Consider the following 17,045-nt stretch of genomic DNA (forward strand, 5'->3'; position numbering starts at 1 on the left):
TCTCTCTGCTGCAATGTCCCCACCCGCTGCTCCAGTCTGGGAACACCTGGTCTCAGAGCAGGTGTCTGATGCTGCAGCTCCCACCGCAGTCGACGTCCTGCAGGCTGTAGCCACAGAACCTACTTTCGCAGAGCTGGGATTGGGAGCCAACACTCCAGTCGGGTTGATCCAGAATATTTTAGAGTACATCCATATAAATCTGGGTTTGCCGTGGTGGGGGGCCATTGTCTTAGGTGAGCAGGGTTTATTGTCCTTCTCCTCGGTGTAGTCATGAGAACAGTGATCAGAACCAGTGTTCGTGTTCCCGCAGGGACTGTCGTGGTTCGTCTGGTCGTGTTTCCCATCATGGTGAAAGGTCAGCGAGAAGCAGCCAAGCTGAACAACATCATGCCTGACATGGTCCGTCTCAACAACAAAATGTCAGAAGCCAAGCAGAGCGGCAACAAATTTGAATGCAAGTTCAGACTTCCTCTCCTTACATGTGTCCAGATGCTTGTGTGATCTCCTACTGTACGTACTACAGTATATGAGTATTATGTCTGTCGATGTGCAGTTGCCAAAGCCTACTCAGAACTGGAGATGTGTCAGAAAAAACATGGAGTGAATTCCCTCAAGACCTTCCTGGTTCCGTTTGTCCAGGTCAGTGTTTGGCTTTCTTTAGTCAGAGCTTCAGAGTCTGGGTTGGTCCAAAAACTGCTAACAGCTAGTCAGAAGATACTGTAGAAAAAAAACCAAACAATTAAACTACTATGTCAGCCTGCTAAAGGTTTAAAGCTAATCCCAAACAACAAGTATTGTCCAGTGAAACGTTGGCCATAAAGAAGCAACGTTTTGTTTACAGGTAAACTAAACCCCCCTCCCCAAAATCCAATCAGGAACATTTGACGATAGAATAGAATAACCTTTATTGTCATTGTACTTGGGGTGGCAGAGGAAGGGGGAAATGTGCTTCAACTGCCAAAACTTGATCAAAAATGTAAAAACTACTTCTGTTGTTAAAGTTTATTAAATGAAAAATTGGCCAAGTACATAATGTTCACCAAAGGAATGCACCCACCAATGGGGCTAAAATCGCTAAATGTTAGCCAACACAGGGTCGAGACAGAAAAGGATGGAGCTAAGGTAACTTAAAATGATGAATATTTGACCAAAACAACTGCAGATGTTCTGTTTGAATGTTAGCTGGATAATGTAGCAATCAAATGCTTAAAGCTAAAATGTAAAACAAGTTGAGGAAAAGCTCAACAATGGTGTGAAAAAAGGTCAGCCCTGAAAACAGGTAGATTTTGAACAAAATTAGCCAGACCCAGACATCGAAAAACTGCAATGTGCTGAAAGAGTTTAATAGCAGACCTTGAAAGTGCTTGAATGTGAGATTTTTGGCCTTTTTTCTTCAGGCTCCGATCTTCCTTTCCTTCTTCTTGGCCCTGAAGAAGATGGCCCAGCTGCCTGTTCCAAGCCTGCAGACCGAAGGTGTGCTGTGGTTCCCTGACCTGACTCTGGGGGATCCTCTGTACATCCTGCCCTTAGCCGTCAGCGGAACCATGTTTTTTGTCCTGCATGTGAGTCAGCTCAGGTCACATGACCAGAGAAGAACACCAGAAACCACCAGACATACTTGTTCTCTGTGCTGACTCTTCACATCCTCCTGCTTCCAGATGGGAGCAGAGAGTGGAATTGATAATCCTAATCTGAGGATAATGAAGGCCGTCAACAAAGTCATGCCTGTGATTATCTTCTTTGTCACCATCAACTTCCCCACGGTCAGTGTTTACTCCTCATCTGTCAGGCCGTCGACACCTCTGTCTCCTCCGTTTGTACACAAAAAAAAGTGTTGTTTCCTTTCTTAAGCAGGAAGTGATGTTGGGCTAAATGATGACATGAATCATAAAGTGATGACACATTAGTCAACCAATTAAAACAAGTTTCAGGGACAGTCCAATCAGTGTTTAATAATCGAGGGCAAGAACCAATCAGAACTTTGTTTATTGACTCGAGGCTCCATTTTTTAGAATAAACAGAAGATGGTGCTAAGACCACTCTGGTCCTTTTTCTTTGGTTCTAGTAAGACTCTTTGTCTCCACCTGCAGGCCGTCTCCACCTACTGGCTCACCTCCAACTGCTTCTCCCTACTCCAAGTGTCTCTGCTCAAACAACCACTCATCAGGAAAAAGCTCAACATCCCAAGTCGGATCGTTCACCCGCCCTCGTCAATACCCCCCCAAAAAGGATTCATGGAAACCCTGTCGGAATGTAGGCTTAACAAAGAACTCGAACCAGTTTGGACAAGCTGTTGTTCTGTAAAAGGTCTAATGTTCTGTGTGTGTGTTTCCAGCCTGGAAGAATGCTAAAGCAGCCCAGCAGATGCAGGAGAGAGACAGGAGGATAAAAAATCATCTGGAACTTTCTTCTAAAGGTTGAAAATCAGTTCCACAGCCCCATGAACTCAAATCAAGAGCTTTTTACAACTTGTTTTTACAGGAACTTTAATGTTTTTATCTACTATATATATATACAGTATATACATAAGTACACCTACAATATACATTGATACACTAAACAGCCCCTGTTGTCTTTCGTTACAGGTCCATTAAGGCAGACCTTTACCCACAATCCTCTGCACAAGAGCGCTCCCTTGTCCAACGACACCAAGAGAGCTGCTGTAAAAGCCAAGCCCTGGAAGGACACGGTCGTATGAATTGAAAGTAACAGCGTTTCACTGTCTGTTGTAAATACATGTGAATGAAATCAATGACTAAACATTGATGTCACGTTTGTGTTATTGTTATTATTATTATAATTACAAATAATGTAATAAAATGACCGCCTCCAAACTACAACCACTCGTCACACTGTGCGTCATCTCTGTCTTCAGAAGGAACACTGGAGTCGTTTGTGTTGAGGACAAGAACTTTTTATTTTTTTCTTATAAATATGCAGCACCTGCTCACATGTGTCGCAGCTTTATTAAACCTCATTATTTGCAAATATAAAAAGCCCTTTACTTAGACGAGATCTGTTGGTCAAACTGTCATAGGTTCAACAGTCCGGCTCTGGCTTTAACCTGAATTCATCTGTCCTGACAGGAAGTGATTTTCCTTCAGATTTCTCTCCATCAATCACCCAGTTGCCGTCTAACTGTCTGGTTACATGATCACCGGGTGATGTGTGACAGGTCCGTCGTGCTGCTGCTGCTCAAGTGTTCGTTCCCTCAGGGTCAGCGCAGCAGGAAATGAGTGGCCGTGATGAGTTCATGTTGAGCCTCCCGTTTGTGCGTTGTTGGTCTACGGCAAGATGTGACGTGATTACGAAACAGAAACCTACTCCTCCTTGTCCTCGTCCTCGTCCTCGTCCATTTCAGTGAGAACGGAGAAGCAAACTTTCTGAATGAGGATTCCAGATTTGGCTGAAAAAAGAAAAAGAAACGGTGACTGGAGCAGCTCCAACATGAACACAGTCAGTGTGCCCTCTACTCTACCTTTGGTTCACTGACATTGTCTTTTCCACCACTTACACCTGTGAAAGTGACCAAGACTTTTAGTAAGAGAGTCCAGCTTTATATAAAACCCGAACATGTGGTCTGGACTTCTGGTAATGACCCAATGTCTCGCTCCAGGACTCTCTAAAACAATGGTGTGTCCCACAAATGTATGAGTCCACTGAGACTATCGTGGTCAAAAAGTACCATCCTGTGATAGAAAGTATCCTTGGAGGAGTCAAAGTAAAAAGTACATCAAAGACTGGAGCTTCCAGTGAAACAAGCAGTCGACCTCCTCACAGGCTGTGGCTGTATTTCAGCCAGTGCTGTTGGGGATCTTGTCAGAAGTATGAACTAGGAATGAGAAACTACTAGATGTACTACCTCAGAGACACCTGCACATGGTCTTTTGATCTCTTACCAATGAAGCGCCGGAGCCACAGTGGCCTCTTGTGGGCAGGAGTATAGCAGCAGAGGAAGTAGACGGGAACCCCTGACAAGGCAATCCCAATGCCGATCAGGGAGTTGATGGTGTCGCTGTAGAGCGGAACCACCACCAGGAAGACGGTGAGGATGCAGAAAACGATGGGGTAGAAGAGACTGAGCTGCAGGAGGACGAGGAGAGAAGGGGGTTAAAGGAGGAACCTGGTTTTGATGGAATGTTCTTTGGTAGCGTTTATGTCCTACCTTCAGTGGTCTCTTCCTGTCCGGCTGCTTCCACCGCAGATACAGTTGCCCAAAAATGGACAGACCCACAAAGAGCCAGTAGCTGAAACTGTAGTAGTTGATCAACCTGAAGACATCTTCTACACACAAGTAGATAAGAGCCATGACGCCCTGCAGAAACCAAACCACACGGAGAAGCATTGGGACAATGTTAGAAAACAAGACAAGATTTGGTCCAAGCTCAAAATATCACAACAAGTGCTGTGCAACATGTAGAGAGAAGAAGGGAAGAACGTTGAGTTGTGGACTTACATTGAAGAGCAGGGCAGGGATGGGTGTGTAGCGGTGCACGTGGATCATGCACAGGTAGTCGGGGAGGTGACCTTCTCTTCAGCCCACGAAAAACAACCTTCAAAACACCAGGAAGTGAAGATCAGTGACGACAACATGAGAACAAGAACAAGATGGTGTCGCAGTAAAGGATGGAGTGACTCACCTCGAGGCCGCCAGGATGGAGGCGTTCAGTCCGCCGAAACAGGACAGCGCCACCGCCAAGGGAATGGTCCAGTTCATCACACCAAACACCTGGTCTGCAAAGGTCTGGAAAAAACAGACAGAAATGTCTTCAGGCAGAACAGACATTTTTTGTAATGGATAATGGCTGTCTATATGTTTTAAGCATCAATTCAAATGTAATCTTTGGGGATACCCCTAAGTGTCTCAAACAAGCGTTCAGTAACTTACCACAGCGACGGCATCACTGTCTAAGATGGCGTTGATGGGGAGCACGGTGTAGTAGGCCACGTTGGTCAGAATGTAGATCACAGTTACAATGGGCATGGAGATGGCTATGGCCATAGGCAGGTTCCTGTAAAACACACAAACAACCAGCAGAGGGAGTGTAAGCAGAGTAGATGGATCCCGCAGTGAAAACATGTTATGAAGTCATGAAGCAGTTCAAGTGTTGTGATCCTAGCTGGACTGCAGGGAAGAACTGGATCTGGGTTTGGGATGTTGACTGTGGGGCTCGGGCACCTGATCTCCCTGAGAACGTGAGACTTTGGCCTGTGATTGGCTCATGTGTCCTGTTTTTGGTTCATTTGATCGGTGTTTGGCTTTGTGATGACAGAACCTTCACCAGGGTTTTCTGTAAAACCTGGTTCTCAGCCCCACAAAGAGACTAAAAGAGATGTTTCATCATCATTTACTACCACATACAGTAGTGTACCTTCAGCCTTACGTGCGGCCCAGCACTGCACACCTTTTAATCCAGGCTTTCCTTTTTATAATATTAAACTCTCATGACCTGAAAAAGAAATGAATGAATTCAATGATTTGTTTTGGTATATCGCTGTATTTATGTACTTGTAAATTGTAACTTTTAAGTTAAGTTATCGACTAACCTTTAGCTAATTTAAATTACTTTTAGGATTATTTAGGTCATATTCTTATCTTTGCTACCTTTTCTGCAACAATTCATGTTTTTCGTTTAGCTAATAGTTAGCTATCAGGCTATCCTTCCTATATCTGGGGCACTTTTTAGTTACCTATGAGCTGTTTTGGCTAACACTGAGATGTGTCTGGATTGTTTTAGGGATTTTTAGTTATTTAGGTTCAGGTAACTTAACTCTTAGCTTTGTGATGATTAACTGTAGTTATATGTAAATAAATTTGCTACCATTTAGATATTTGGTGTGTATTATTATTGTTTAGCCTGAAGGACGTTCTACAGCGGTCAGTATTAATGAACTGAACAGTCAACAGATGTTGGGGGAGTTCTCCTCACCTCTCTGGGTTTTTAATCTCCTCGGTGACAAAGTTGAGAGTGTCCCAGCCGGAGTAGGAGAACAGAGCAGAGTACAGGGCCAGAGCAATGTCTCCAGGGTCCTGAGAGGAGCCTTCAAAGAGGCCCTCGAAGTTCTGAGTGTGACCTGGTGAACAAAAAAAAAAACATTTTGCCAGGGTTAGATACTTCAACGCCCACATTTTGCCAGGGTTAGATACTTCAACTAGAGGTCTAACCCACACACTGTGGTGTAGTGAAGTAACGGAGGGGTTCACTGAGGGTCTGAGAACCTTGTCCAATCTTCAACAGGCCGGTGATAATGACGGCGATGAGGGCAATGACTTTGGCGTAGGTGAAGAAGTCCTGCACCCGGGTTCCCCACTTCACATAGGCACAGTTCACGAAGGTTAGCAAACCTGAAAAAGGGTAAACTCTAGTTAGCTGAGAAATGGATAACCGTCATCGCTAAAAGAAGATAAGTTAGCCATCAGTGGGCTAAGAGTTAACCCTCAGAGGTGAAAATTAGCTGAATTATTTCACGTTAGCTCATAGGTAGCTTTAATGTACAGCTGTAAGGATTAGCCATCAGCTGCTAAAAGCAGGCGCTGATATTAGCTAGACATGTTGGAATGGTTAGCTGAGAGTTGAGTCCTGACAGTTGGGTAGGTGAGTCGGAGTGGACAGCAGGTGTCACTGTCTCCACATGTCTGAAGGATCACGTGCTAATCAGCCCACCAGCTAATGGCTCATAAACATGTTGTTTCTTAAGAAGTTAAGTCTATAAGTCAATGAGTGAACTTACACCAGATCATGAGACCAGTTTCGTTCCTGTGTGTGTGTGTGTGTGTGCGTGTGTGTGGTGTATGTGCTGCACTCAGCTGTTTCCTCATCTGAAAACAACAGTGCTGTCCGCCTGAGTCAGCAGCAGCATTTCCTAAAGCCAGTCGTTCTCTTCACTGACTCTGCTCAGCTCTGATAAAAACCATGAGTCTTAACTTCGACTTTGGTCAGTGTGAAGAAAAGGAGCTGCCCTGCTGTGTGCTGGTGCAGATCAGGTCACAGGCAGGAGTCACGTTAGGGTGGTTTTTTTTGGACTAATTTTCACATTTTGAAATGTATTGTTAAACTTCAATGTAATTACCATGATTAATGTTAATGTCCTAATTAATTTCCTTAATTATTATTTGGTTTAATTTTATATTTAATGTTTTTGACTAGCTTAGACTGAATAAGTTGTAGCTAATACTTTTGGTCATTTGACCACATTTTAGGCTGGCTAACCTAATTCTTGACTATTGTGTCTTTGGAATATTCTGAATAAATTCTTGAGTAACTTTCTCCGTTTTGATCGTGATAATTGTGATTCAATCTCAAAGAGAAAACAAACATTGAAGACGACGTCGTGTTAAAGAAAAAAAAAAGAAACGACTGAACAACTCTTGTAAAACTCTTCACCTCTGGCCTCCTCACTTTTAGCTTCTCACTTCTTCTTTGGTGTGGCTGAGCTGTCACCACTTCTCCCTTCTGTGTCCTTGTAATCACGTGTGGAGGCAGTGTGGAAAGGTGCAGACGGGGTTTTCAAGACGTCAGTGAATAAAAATAGAGACCGGTCCTGAGCTTTATCTGGATGAACTTGTAGCTAGTGTTGCAGTTATAGCTGAATTGTCCCGTTTTTATGTTTGTATGTTTTTGTTAATGTGTAGCAGTTGCAGTGCTTTTGTTGAAATTTTACAGCCTTTTTACCTTCCTTTTTTCACCTTGTGGTGCTTTTTGCTGATGTTTAGTAACATTTTGTACCAAAGCTGTAGCATTAGCATTGAGGACTAAACGTAGGTTCTTGTTGCGTTTACCCAAACTTCTCCAGTGTTCTCTGGAATTTTGTTCAATTTTAGGCTAAAGTTCTGTGTGACATACACACATTTTACATAGATTGTGGTGACTTTTATTTCTATTTTGTTTCTATTTGGTAAATTGGTTGCAACTAGATTAAAGGGTGTTACCATGGAAACAGAACTAATTTCCTCCACTAAATAAACCTGTCCGAAAAAACTCACAGATACAGGCAGCAGCCAGCAGCCGGTTGGCCAGGTACGGTGCAATGCAGGTGGGGAAGACGGGCTGCACCATGTAGTTGGAGAAGGTGATGGCGATGATGGCCTGGCTGGTGGGTTCGATGATGAGCAGTGACGTCCACAGGCGGATGAAGGCCAGAAAGCCGCCAAAGGCCTCCAGGATGTAGGCGTAGGAGGCTCCGGACTTGGTGATGGTGGTGCCCAGCTCGGCGTAGCACAGCGCTCCAAACACGGAGAAGATGCCACCGACGGTCCACACCACCAGGGACAGACCATAGGAGGCGCTGTGGATGAGGACACCCTTGGGGGAAACAAAGATCCCAGATCCAATCATGTTCCCCACGATGAGGCAGACACCGTTCAGGAGGGAGATTTCTTTCTTCAGCTTCATGGACTCAGCTGTTTTGGAGTTTCCGTTTGGAGCGCCACCGTTTGATTCTTCCTGAGTTGAAGCAGGAGCGTACGACGCCATCGTCTCTGTTTTTTTATTTTTTTATTTAATAAATTAAAACAAAAGTCTCTGAAGGAAAACAGTCACAAAAAAAAGTTTGTCTTGGTGGTCTGGAAGAAAATGTTTCTTTCAATTATCTGAGGTCAAAGGCTGCCATCTGTGGTGGAGACAAAAACAACAAAAACAACAAACTCAGTTTGTTTATTTCACCACAGAATCAAAGTGACAAAGTTCAGAGTGTTAGGCCACGGTTAAATGTCATCCACACCACAGAAAACATGTAAGAAAGGCGTCTTTAGAGCCTGAACAGCTGACACTGGTAGTAGTAAGTTCTCTGGAACTGTTGAAGCATCATGGGAAAAACTCTGAAGAACTACGGTTGTCCATTCTTTGCTCTGCCTTTATGTAGATTTGAAGCTGTGCTATATTTTTGCTAATCTTTAGTTTTTTTCTGGGTTTTGCTTTTGTTAATAAAGGCTCCACTCCTTGTTGGCTCATCGTTAGCTAACACCATAATATATTTTAGAGGTTTCCTGATATTTAGCATTTTTGCTGACATTTAAAAATGTGTGTCTGTTTAGGCTAATTGTTAGCTCTAATTGCTAATGCCTTAGGTTTCTTTTGTGTGCTTTTGCCTGTGTTAGAGCAGAGTGGGGTTAGTGTTTCTGGTGTAAATGAAGTAGTACGAAGTATAAGATGCTAAAGGTTTTGCTAAAACTGGTGTTGATCTGGATTTAGAGACATAAACATTTAAAGCATTAAATAAAGACGTAAAAACCTGTGCACGTTCTCAGGAAGTAGCAATAAAAAATGACTGAATGAATGACTCAGGTGTGTAAATGTGTGTGTGTGATATCTCTGACATCCTGAACTTTGGAAACCATGTGACCAGTCAGTGCTGACGGAGGTGCTGACTCTGTGTACGGCCGGTGCACTGTGTGTGTGTGTGTGTGTGTGTGTGTGTGTTTCTAATTCCTGCCCTGCCGTTGGTTACTCACAGCATCACTTCCTCTCAGTCTCTCTGTCAATACACTCAACCTTAAAAAGGCCATTTAACTGCAGCTCCTAATGACAACACTCACACACACACACTCACACACACACACACAGTGGAGTGCTGTACGTTTGTTCCTACATTAGCTCTGTTTGTGTTCAAGATCAAGCTTTAAAACAACTAAACCCAAAAATAGCCAAAAGTAAAGTAGGTCAGAAGGAAGAAAAAAAACTTGGGCTCTGCATCAGTTATAAGTTGATTTAAATAAATAATCGAAAATGGAATAATGAAGACTAAATATATGTATGTAACATAGAAAAACACACAAATACAAAACAAATGTTACATAGTTACTCCAGTAGTAATTCAAAACAGAAAAGAAAATGGTCAAAATATGAAGGTAAACATTTAAAAAAAGGAAACATAGAGTAAATTATGAATTAAAGAAGATGAAGAATAAATAAATGTAGCAAATAAAAGCAGGTGTAAACTGTATAAAAGTCCAGAAGTTTTCATATTCAGGTCAAAATCTTTTGAATATTCTAACCGTCTTTGGACCATCACTGGGCCTTGGGCCTGAGTTTGGACACAAAGTTGATTCTGAACAAAGAAAAAAAAAATCTCTGTCGAGGCCAAAAACACAGTCATTTCTACTGAACCTTAGAATATTCTCATCCAGGTTCTGGGCAAATGACAGAGAACAGTGGGTGATCAACAGGAAAGAGAGAAAAGACAGGAGCAGATATGAAGAACAGTGAGGGCTGGAGATAGTGGAGAAGACGTCAGACAGGAGATAACAGAGACAGAGACAGAGACAGGGACAGGGACAGAGACAGAGACAGGGAGATCCTCAGGGGACAGAGACAGAGACAGGGACAGGGAGATGAAGTTCTCCTACCTTCAGGTTCCTTCAGCAGATGAGCAGCAGCAGCAGCAGCTCTAACGTCCTGTAGGAGGAAGTGAAGGTGGAGGAGACAGTAGAATGTGGTCAAAGGTGGGCTGTGAGAAGGCGAGGCTCCTGTAGTGGAGTTCAAGGTCCAGGACCTGGACCTGATAAGTCCTGACCGGAGATCAGCTCCTCCTGTTCTGCTCTAATCAGAGAAAGAAAGTCAATAAAATCTGAGCGCTGTCGGCTTTTCTTCTTCTCTCCTTCACTTCACCTTCAGACCAGAGAGATCTCCTAGAGATCTACTGCTGACACACACACACACACACACATACACACACACATTCCTTGGCTCTTGTCTTTTTCTTTAGAATATTCTGAGCTAAGTTTTTGTCATGATAAGTAATCTCCTGAGCTACCTGACACACTTCCTCTTATCCCACGGCTAGCTTTTGGAAACATCTGAACTAATGGTACTATTAGTACTACTAGTACTAGTAGTACTAGTAGTACTATTAGTACTACTACTGCTGTTATCTTGTGAGCTAACTTTTGGTTGAGCTTATTCTCTGGCTAACATTTAGAAACTGGTCATTTTTGTTTATTGTAACTATGATACAGACCAAATCTAAAATTCTTCATTTTAGACTTTCTTTTGGAACTTAATGTGATTTCTGTGTCAGCTTTTGGTTATTGTAACTGTATCTACGCTAACTGCCGGATGTTTTGGCTACTTTTATGCTAATTATTGGCAACTTTTAGGCTTTGCTAAGTATTGGCTATTTAAGGACTCAAGGTTCTTTATTGTCATTGCAACACATGTTAGACACGGAGTGAACGAAATTAGTTTCCCTGGTCCCAGATCAAGTACAGCTGACTTAATCAACCTACTTTCATAAATGTTGCTGTATTTAACGAATCTCTGTTAAATAACATGAAATAACATCAATAATAGCACATGCTACAGCAGCTAACCTCCGCCTGATGTGATTAATAACAACAATAACACCCAGCTGGAGTGACAGTGTAAGTTAATCAGTGTAGAGCTGACACTAAAGCTGTCTTCTGATTGGTTACAGCCCTGACAGATTACATAAATAAACCAGAATTGGAAAAGAAGAAAATTAAATTTTCAAAGTTTCAAGTTTAAAATTTTTTATGAAGATTTACCAAAAAATAATGGAAAGAAAAAATCCCCCGCAAAATAGCAAAACTTTTGCGCTAAAATGTAGCATAAATAATACAAACGTATTTTAACAGAACTATAAAATAAATGAGAAAAACGTACATATTTCTATTTATTTACATTTATACATTTTTAAAAGATAAGCCTGATGGGGTCAAAGATAATCTTTATTCTTAGGCTTTTTGTTTAAAAAAGACCAGATTTCACAAATATCTGAAAATACATGAAAAAATCTAAATCACTAAATCGTTCACAAATATCTGAAAATACATGAAAACCTGAACCAAATCAGTTTTTGTCCAAACTCACCTTCTCCTGTTGATTCTCCACTTTTTCTTCTTCTAATTTTACATTTCGATACCGCTGACTGCTAAAAAGAAATCACTTGTCCTTGACTTTCCTCCTGTGTCCTTGTCTCCTCGTCTCCTTGTGTCCTTAGCTGATGTTTCCCAAGGATTTTATGTCTCTCGACGTCTTTTTTATTTGACAACCGCGAACGAGTCAAAGAGAGGGGCGGGGTTACCGACGGGGGCGGGGTCAATCTTGAAGTCAGGGTCAGCTTCGGTCTTTATTATGGACAAAATGAATGCAAATCACGGTCAGGAGCTGAGAACAGAGGTATGAGGCTGATGCAGCCGCAGACAGTTGTAGAGACCAGAACTGGGGTCTTTCTGGGAGTGTTCCCAGGTCTACAATGTACCTGGAGAAAAAAGGGCAAAGTTCAGGGAACTTTTTATCCAAAGCCAGTGAAACCCGACACGTAAACCACATTAAAATGTCAAATTAAAGAAAAACATTTTATTTCATGTTTATTAGAGAAAGCCTCTCAGTATAAAGAGATTTATGTTGAGTTGGTCTCTGATCATCAAACCCCTGGAGGATGGCACCCTCTGGTGGACATGGAATTTAGCAACTTTCTCTGCTAACTGTTAGCTACGTTTGATTGTATTTTTAACTAGTCATTTGACTAATTTGTTGCCAGATTTTGGCTTAAATCAGTGAAATCTTTAGGTCAGTTGCTATAGATTTAATGGCAAATGCACAGCTGTTTTTGTTTATTTATTATTTCAAACTTTAGTTTTTTAAACAGTTAAAACACTGTAGAATATATGCATTATTTTAACGACATGTTTATAGATGTATAGTTTATGTTTTTTTTTACTTGGCTATTTTAAAGTGATTAGATACATTTTTTCCATACAGTGGCTTGCAAAAGTATTCACACCCCTTGAACTGTTTCACATTTTGTCACGTTACGACCACAAACATAAATATATTTTATCGGAATTGTATGTGAAAGACCAACAGTGGCATACAATTGTGGAAAAACAGAAAAGTGCGTTGTGCAAAAGTATTCAGCCCCCCTGAGTCAATACCTTGATGAACCACCTTTTGCTGTAATCTGTCTCTACCAGCTTTGCACATCTACAGACTGGAATTATTGCCCATTCCTCTTGCCCAAAACCATTCCATTGTAGCCCTGGCTTTATGCTGAGGGCCGTCGTCCTGCTGGAAGGTAAATCTCCGCCCCAGTCTCAAGTCTTTTGCAGACCCAACAGGTTTTCTTCCAAGATTGCCCAGTCACAGAACATCTGTGTTTGTACTGAGATTAAATTACACACTGGTGGACTCTATTTAGTCATTAGGTCAACCTTCGATCATTCAGCAATCATCAGGCAACTTCTGAAGGCAACTGGATACAAAAGAATATTTTTGCACACCGCACTTTTCAGTTTTTTATTTGTAAATATATTATGTTTGTGGTCGTAACATTAGATAATGTGGAAAAGTTCAACGGGTATGAATATTTAAATTAAATAAAACTTTATACTTTAAATACTGGACTACTTTTGTATAATATTAATAAAAGGTGTAAGTTACTATTCACGTAAAAGACATGCAAAATAAAAAAAAACACTAAAACTGAACAAAAATAAGGTTTAATAGCAAACATAGAGAGCCGACTTCAATAACAGTTTAAAATTACACATATATGGAGCAGAAAGTTATTTTATCGTATTTTCAAAGTGCTAATGTGGTCACAGACAAGAGGGAAAAAACATTAATTAAATATTAATCATGAAAACCTCTTTAGTTGACATTAATCAGCTCAACTTTGTCGTTTAACGTAAGAAAAACATTTCCTTTGTTTCTCTGAATGTCGTCCATTCTTCTCTAATGGGACAGTAAACATAGGACACTTCACACCTGCAGGAGGTGCTGTTGTTCTTGCTGAAGCTGATTAAGGTCCACAGCTTTGATTAAAGCTGACACTGATGAATGAGTGAACGTGATGAAAGTTAGCAAGAATAACAGGTAAGGAAGGAAGAGAGTCAGTGAGCAACGATCACTGACGGTCAACGGTTTCATCTCTGGCCGTGAGTCAACGAACAGCAGCAAATGCTGCAGTTGACCTGAAGGGGTTTAAAGTGAAAAGACTGGGGGAAAATGGGCCACGGTCAAAACAAAATGTCTAAAGGTTAGCATAAAGAGAATGCTAGCAGGAAATGAAGTGGTAATACTTCAAATGGGTGAAGGATTTAGCTGTTTTGGCTACAGCAAGGTAACAAAAGGGTAAAGTAACAAGAGGTGAAAACAGAGAGGATGAGGCAAATGTCTGGCCAAAAAATGATTGAAATTTGTTGAAAAAGGTAACAACACGTCTTAATTTAGCCCAAAAATGTATTGTTGTAGCTGTACATTAACCATGTTGTTGTTGTATGTTTTTGGCTAAAAGCTAAAGGCTAAAATGTAGCTGAGAATGGAGCTACATTGATTCAGGTTATCCACATGTGAATAAAAGAATAATCAAGTGAGGATTGGCAGAACATATGATGAAGGTCCTCTGGGATGGATCCCAATTCTAGCCTCGTCCCAGTAGTGGTTCAATGTTACACAACGTCCAAAATAGCTGCAAATAACAACGACAAAAACACACATGAATGTGACTGTGAGGGAGTTAGAAGTGAAATCAAATCAAAACACGAGTGCAGGATAATGACATACCAGAGTGGGACTAACGCTTAATCACATCTAAAGAGTGGAGCTGTTTTGATTGAGACGTGTCTCCTGTCCCTGCACATGTGGACAAACTTCTCACACATGGCGTCTTTCACTGCCTTTGTCCCGGCTCTGTCCCAGTCATTCTTGTCCTGGGTTACTGGTTGTCATGGTTCTGGACGAGGAGGAGGAGGAGGTGCTGGGATTAGAGGAGCAAGAGGAGGAGGAGGAGGAGGAAGAGGACAGCTGGAGCAGGTCGCTCTTCACTCCCAGTGTCATTCTCCCAGTCACTGAGTGTGGCTTTGTGTGAGGATTAGAGCTTCCTGCGTGTGTGTGTGTGTGTGTGTGTTTGTCAGCTCATTACATGGAGGGAACAGAACAGGGGGAGAACAAGAGTTGAGGAGTGGAAGGAGTGAGGTGGAGAAAAAAGGGGGTGAGGGAAGGAGGGAGGGAGGTGAGGGCCTCTACAGCTGCAGCCTCCATCACACTCATGCACACAGGCTGTGATTACACACACACACACACACACACACACACGTACAGCAGTGTGGAGTGAAACATACAAAAAGACATTGAAAAAAAAAAACAGGATTAAGAGACAAAGAACTGCATATCAGAGAGACGGAAAACAAACGATCAACCAGGATTAAGAGACAAAGAACTGGATGTCAGAGAGACGGAAAACAAACAGAAAGATTTGAATAAGACTAAATAAAAATATTGCCTTGAGATTATTTTCTATGGTTATCAATTTAGTTTTTGATCATTTATTTTAACGTTTTTGTCCGTTGTTTACATTGTTTGTCTACATTTTGACAAGCTAGCCTCTGGCTAGTTCAAGGCTAAACTTCTTCTCTAACTTCTGATTAGCTGTTCAAATCTTTTTGGTAATGTTCACGTCAGTTTATAACGTCATCATCATTTTGCCGCTCATGGTCGTAGCAGCTCTGTCTAGTCTACTGTTACTGTTTAATCTGGAAGCTCATTTCTGGGCTAAATCACAGCAACCTTCAAGTGTTAAATCAGATACAGAAATATTGCTGCCTTTGAACAATATTCAGGATAACTTTCAGATTCCCTACAGAACCTACAACTGAGTAAGTTAACTTCCTGTTATGTTGTTGATTAGATAGATAAACCATTTTTAATTTATATATATTTAGAATTTTTTATAAGAAGACAAACTTTGACTTATCTTTTCAGGTGTTAAGTATTGTCCCGACAGCTTTAAAGTTCTTTAAATTTTAGAGTATTTCTTGCCCATTTACAAAGGTGAAGCTATCAAAATTGTATCCAGTTTAAGGCAAAATCTTAATATGCAACATCATTGTTCGTTTTAAACACTCTCTAGCTGAGTAAATTCCAATTTTAAAAACTTTAAAAACATATATATTATTTATTACTTTCCAGGACCTCACACATCAGTAGGAACCAAAGAACGAGCAGCAGCAACAAGTTTTCTCTTCAATTCAACATTGTTTTATTCATTTTAACACCTTACATGAAAATACATTTTAATTCAATACTACAAAAACAACAGTGGGGGCTGGGGGGGTAGACTGTGGGGGGACGAGGAGGCAAGGGATGATGGGAGGTGGTTAACAACAATATGAAAAAAAATTAAAAATCCTAAAACTGGCCTCAGCAGAAATGTGTTGAGTGCAGGACATTTCTGCAGGAGCAGAAAACTCTCAAGTGCTCTGAGAGAGAGGGTGAGGGGCTGGGGGAGGGCGGGTGTTCATGAACGGGACTTACTGATGGTTTTGACTGACACGACAACAAACCAATAATCAGCAAACTGAGTCAATCCAACTGCTGCTATAGTTACATGTGTCACCATAACAACAGCAACAAAAAGGAAAAATCATCAAACACAGGCATTCAAATAATCTCTATCTTCATTAGCAGGTGTCATAGTCCGTATATAAGTAGTGGGCTTAGCCACGGGTTTGCAAAAGTGAAGCCGGGGAAAAAACGAATGCAGGTGCAATTGTTTGGCGTAAAAAAATCAACTGTTTCTAAGTAGATAAAATGACTAAATTGTAAAAATGTTTCTTGGGCATTTGATCCAACGACCACTGGATCCCATGCTTTCTACACAGGAGGTGTTAAATATCCAGCTGAACTCATGTAAACATGTTTTCAAATTATTGATCAGTGTTAAACCAATGTAGTCAAAAGTTACAGGTTTAGAGTTAATAGTTTGATTTTTAGTCAGCTAAATAGATTTAAACTACGTATGACGACATATGCCAAATGTAGCTAGGAGCTAGCACAAGTACATCTAGATATTAGCCAAAGATATATCAAAGTAAACCCAGAGGAGGGCTAAATATTAGCCAAGAATTGCTAAAAGCCCAAAAGTTAACTAAAAAAAAACACCTAAATGTAAGTCATGGTAAAATAATCAGCAAGGTTCCCAAAATGTAAGTCATGGTAAAATAATCAGCAAATATATATATAATCAGCATATATTTGATCAAAGATAACATCGGTAAAGTCAGTCAGTAGGGAAACTAAAAACTA

At 41.1% G+C, this 17,045-nt stretch overlaps 2 protein-coding genes across 2 annotated transcripts in view; one reads left to right on the plus strand and one right to left on the minus strand.

Moving 5' to 3' along the window:
- oxa1l (OXA1L mitochondrial inner membrane protein) overlaps positions 1-2,837 on the plus strand; it is a 5,008-nt gene extending 2,171 nt beyond the window's left edge. The window contains exons 4-11 of the mRNA XM_017032302.2: positions 62-233; positions 311-454; positions 554-639; positions 1,398-1,562; positions 1,659-1,763; positions 2,091-2,253; positions 2,336-2,416; positions 2,586-2,837. Coding sequence (XP_016887791.1) covers positions 62-233; positions 311-454; positions 554-639; positions 1,398-1,562; positions 1,659-1,763; positions 2,091-2,253; positions 2,336-2,416; positions 2,586-2,698 — 1,029 coding nt within the window. The 3' untranslated portion in view covers positions 2,699-2,837. The remainder of the gene's footprint in view (positions 1-61; positions 234-310; positions 455-553; positions 640-1,397; positions 1,563-1,658; positions 1,764-2,090; positions 2,254-2,335; positions 2,417-2,585) is intronic.
- A 61-nt stretch (positions 2,838-2,898) lies between these two features.
- Positions 2,899-11,986, minus strand: slc7a7 (solute carrier family 7 member 7). The gene is given in 11 exon segments (XM_008323039.3): positions 2,899-3,406; positions 3,900-4,083; positions 4,166-4,315; positions 4,457-4,553; positions 4,641-4,744; positions 4,889-5,012; positions 5,931-6,075; positions 6,221-6,346; positions 7,985-8,610; positions 10,346-10,538; positions 11,829-11,986. Coding segments are annotated over 9 exon segments (1,506 nt in total). The 5' UTR covers positions 8,475-8,610; positions 10,346-10,538; positions 11,829-11,986; the 3' UTR covers positions 2,899-3,320.
- Between the last annotated feature and the right edge of the window lie 5,059 nt (positions 11,987-17,045).

Source organism: Cynoglossus semilaevis, chromosome 1, assembly GCF_000523025.1.
Source record: "Cynoglossus semilaevis isolate Cse_v1.0 chromosome 1, Cse_v1.0, whole genome shotgun sequence".
NCBI lineage: Eukaryota > Metazoa > Chordata > Actinopteri > Pleuronectiformes > Cynoglossidae > Cynoglossus > Cynoglossus semilaevis.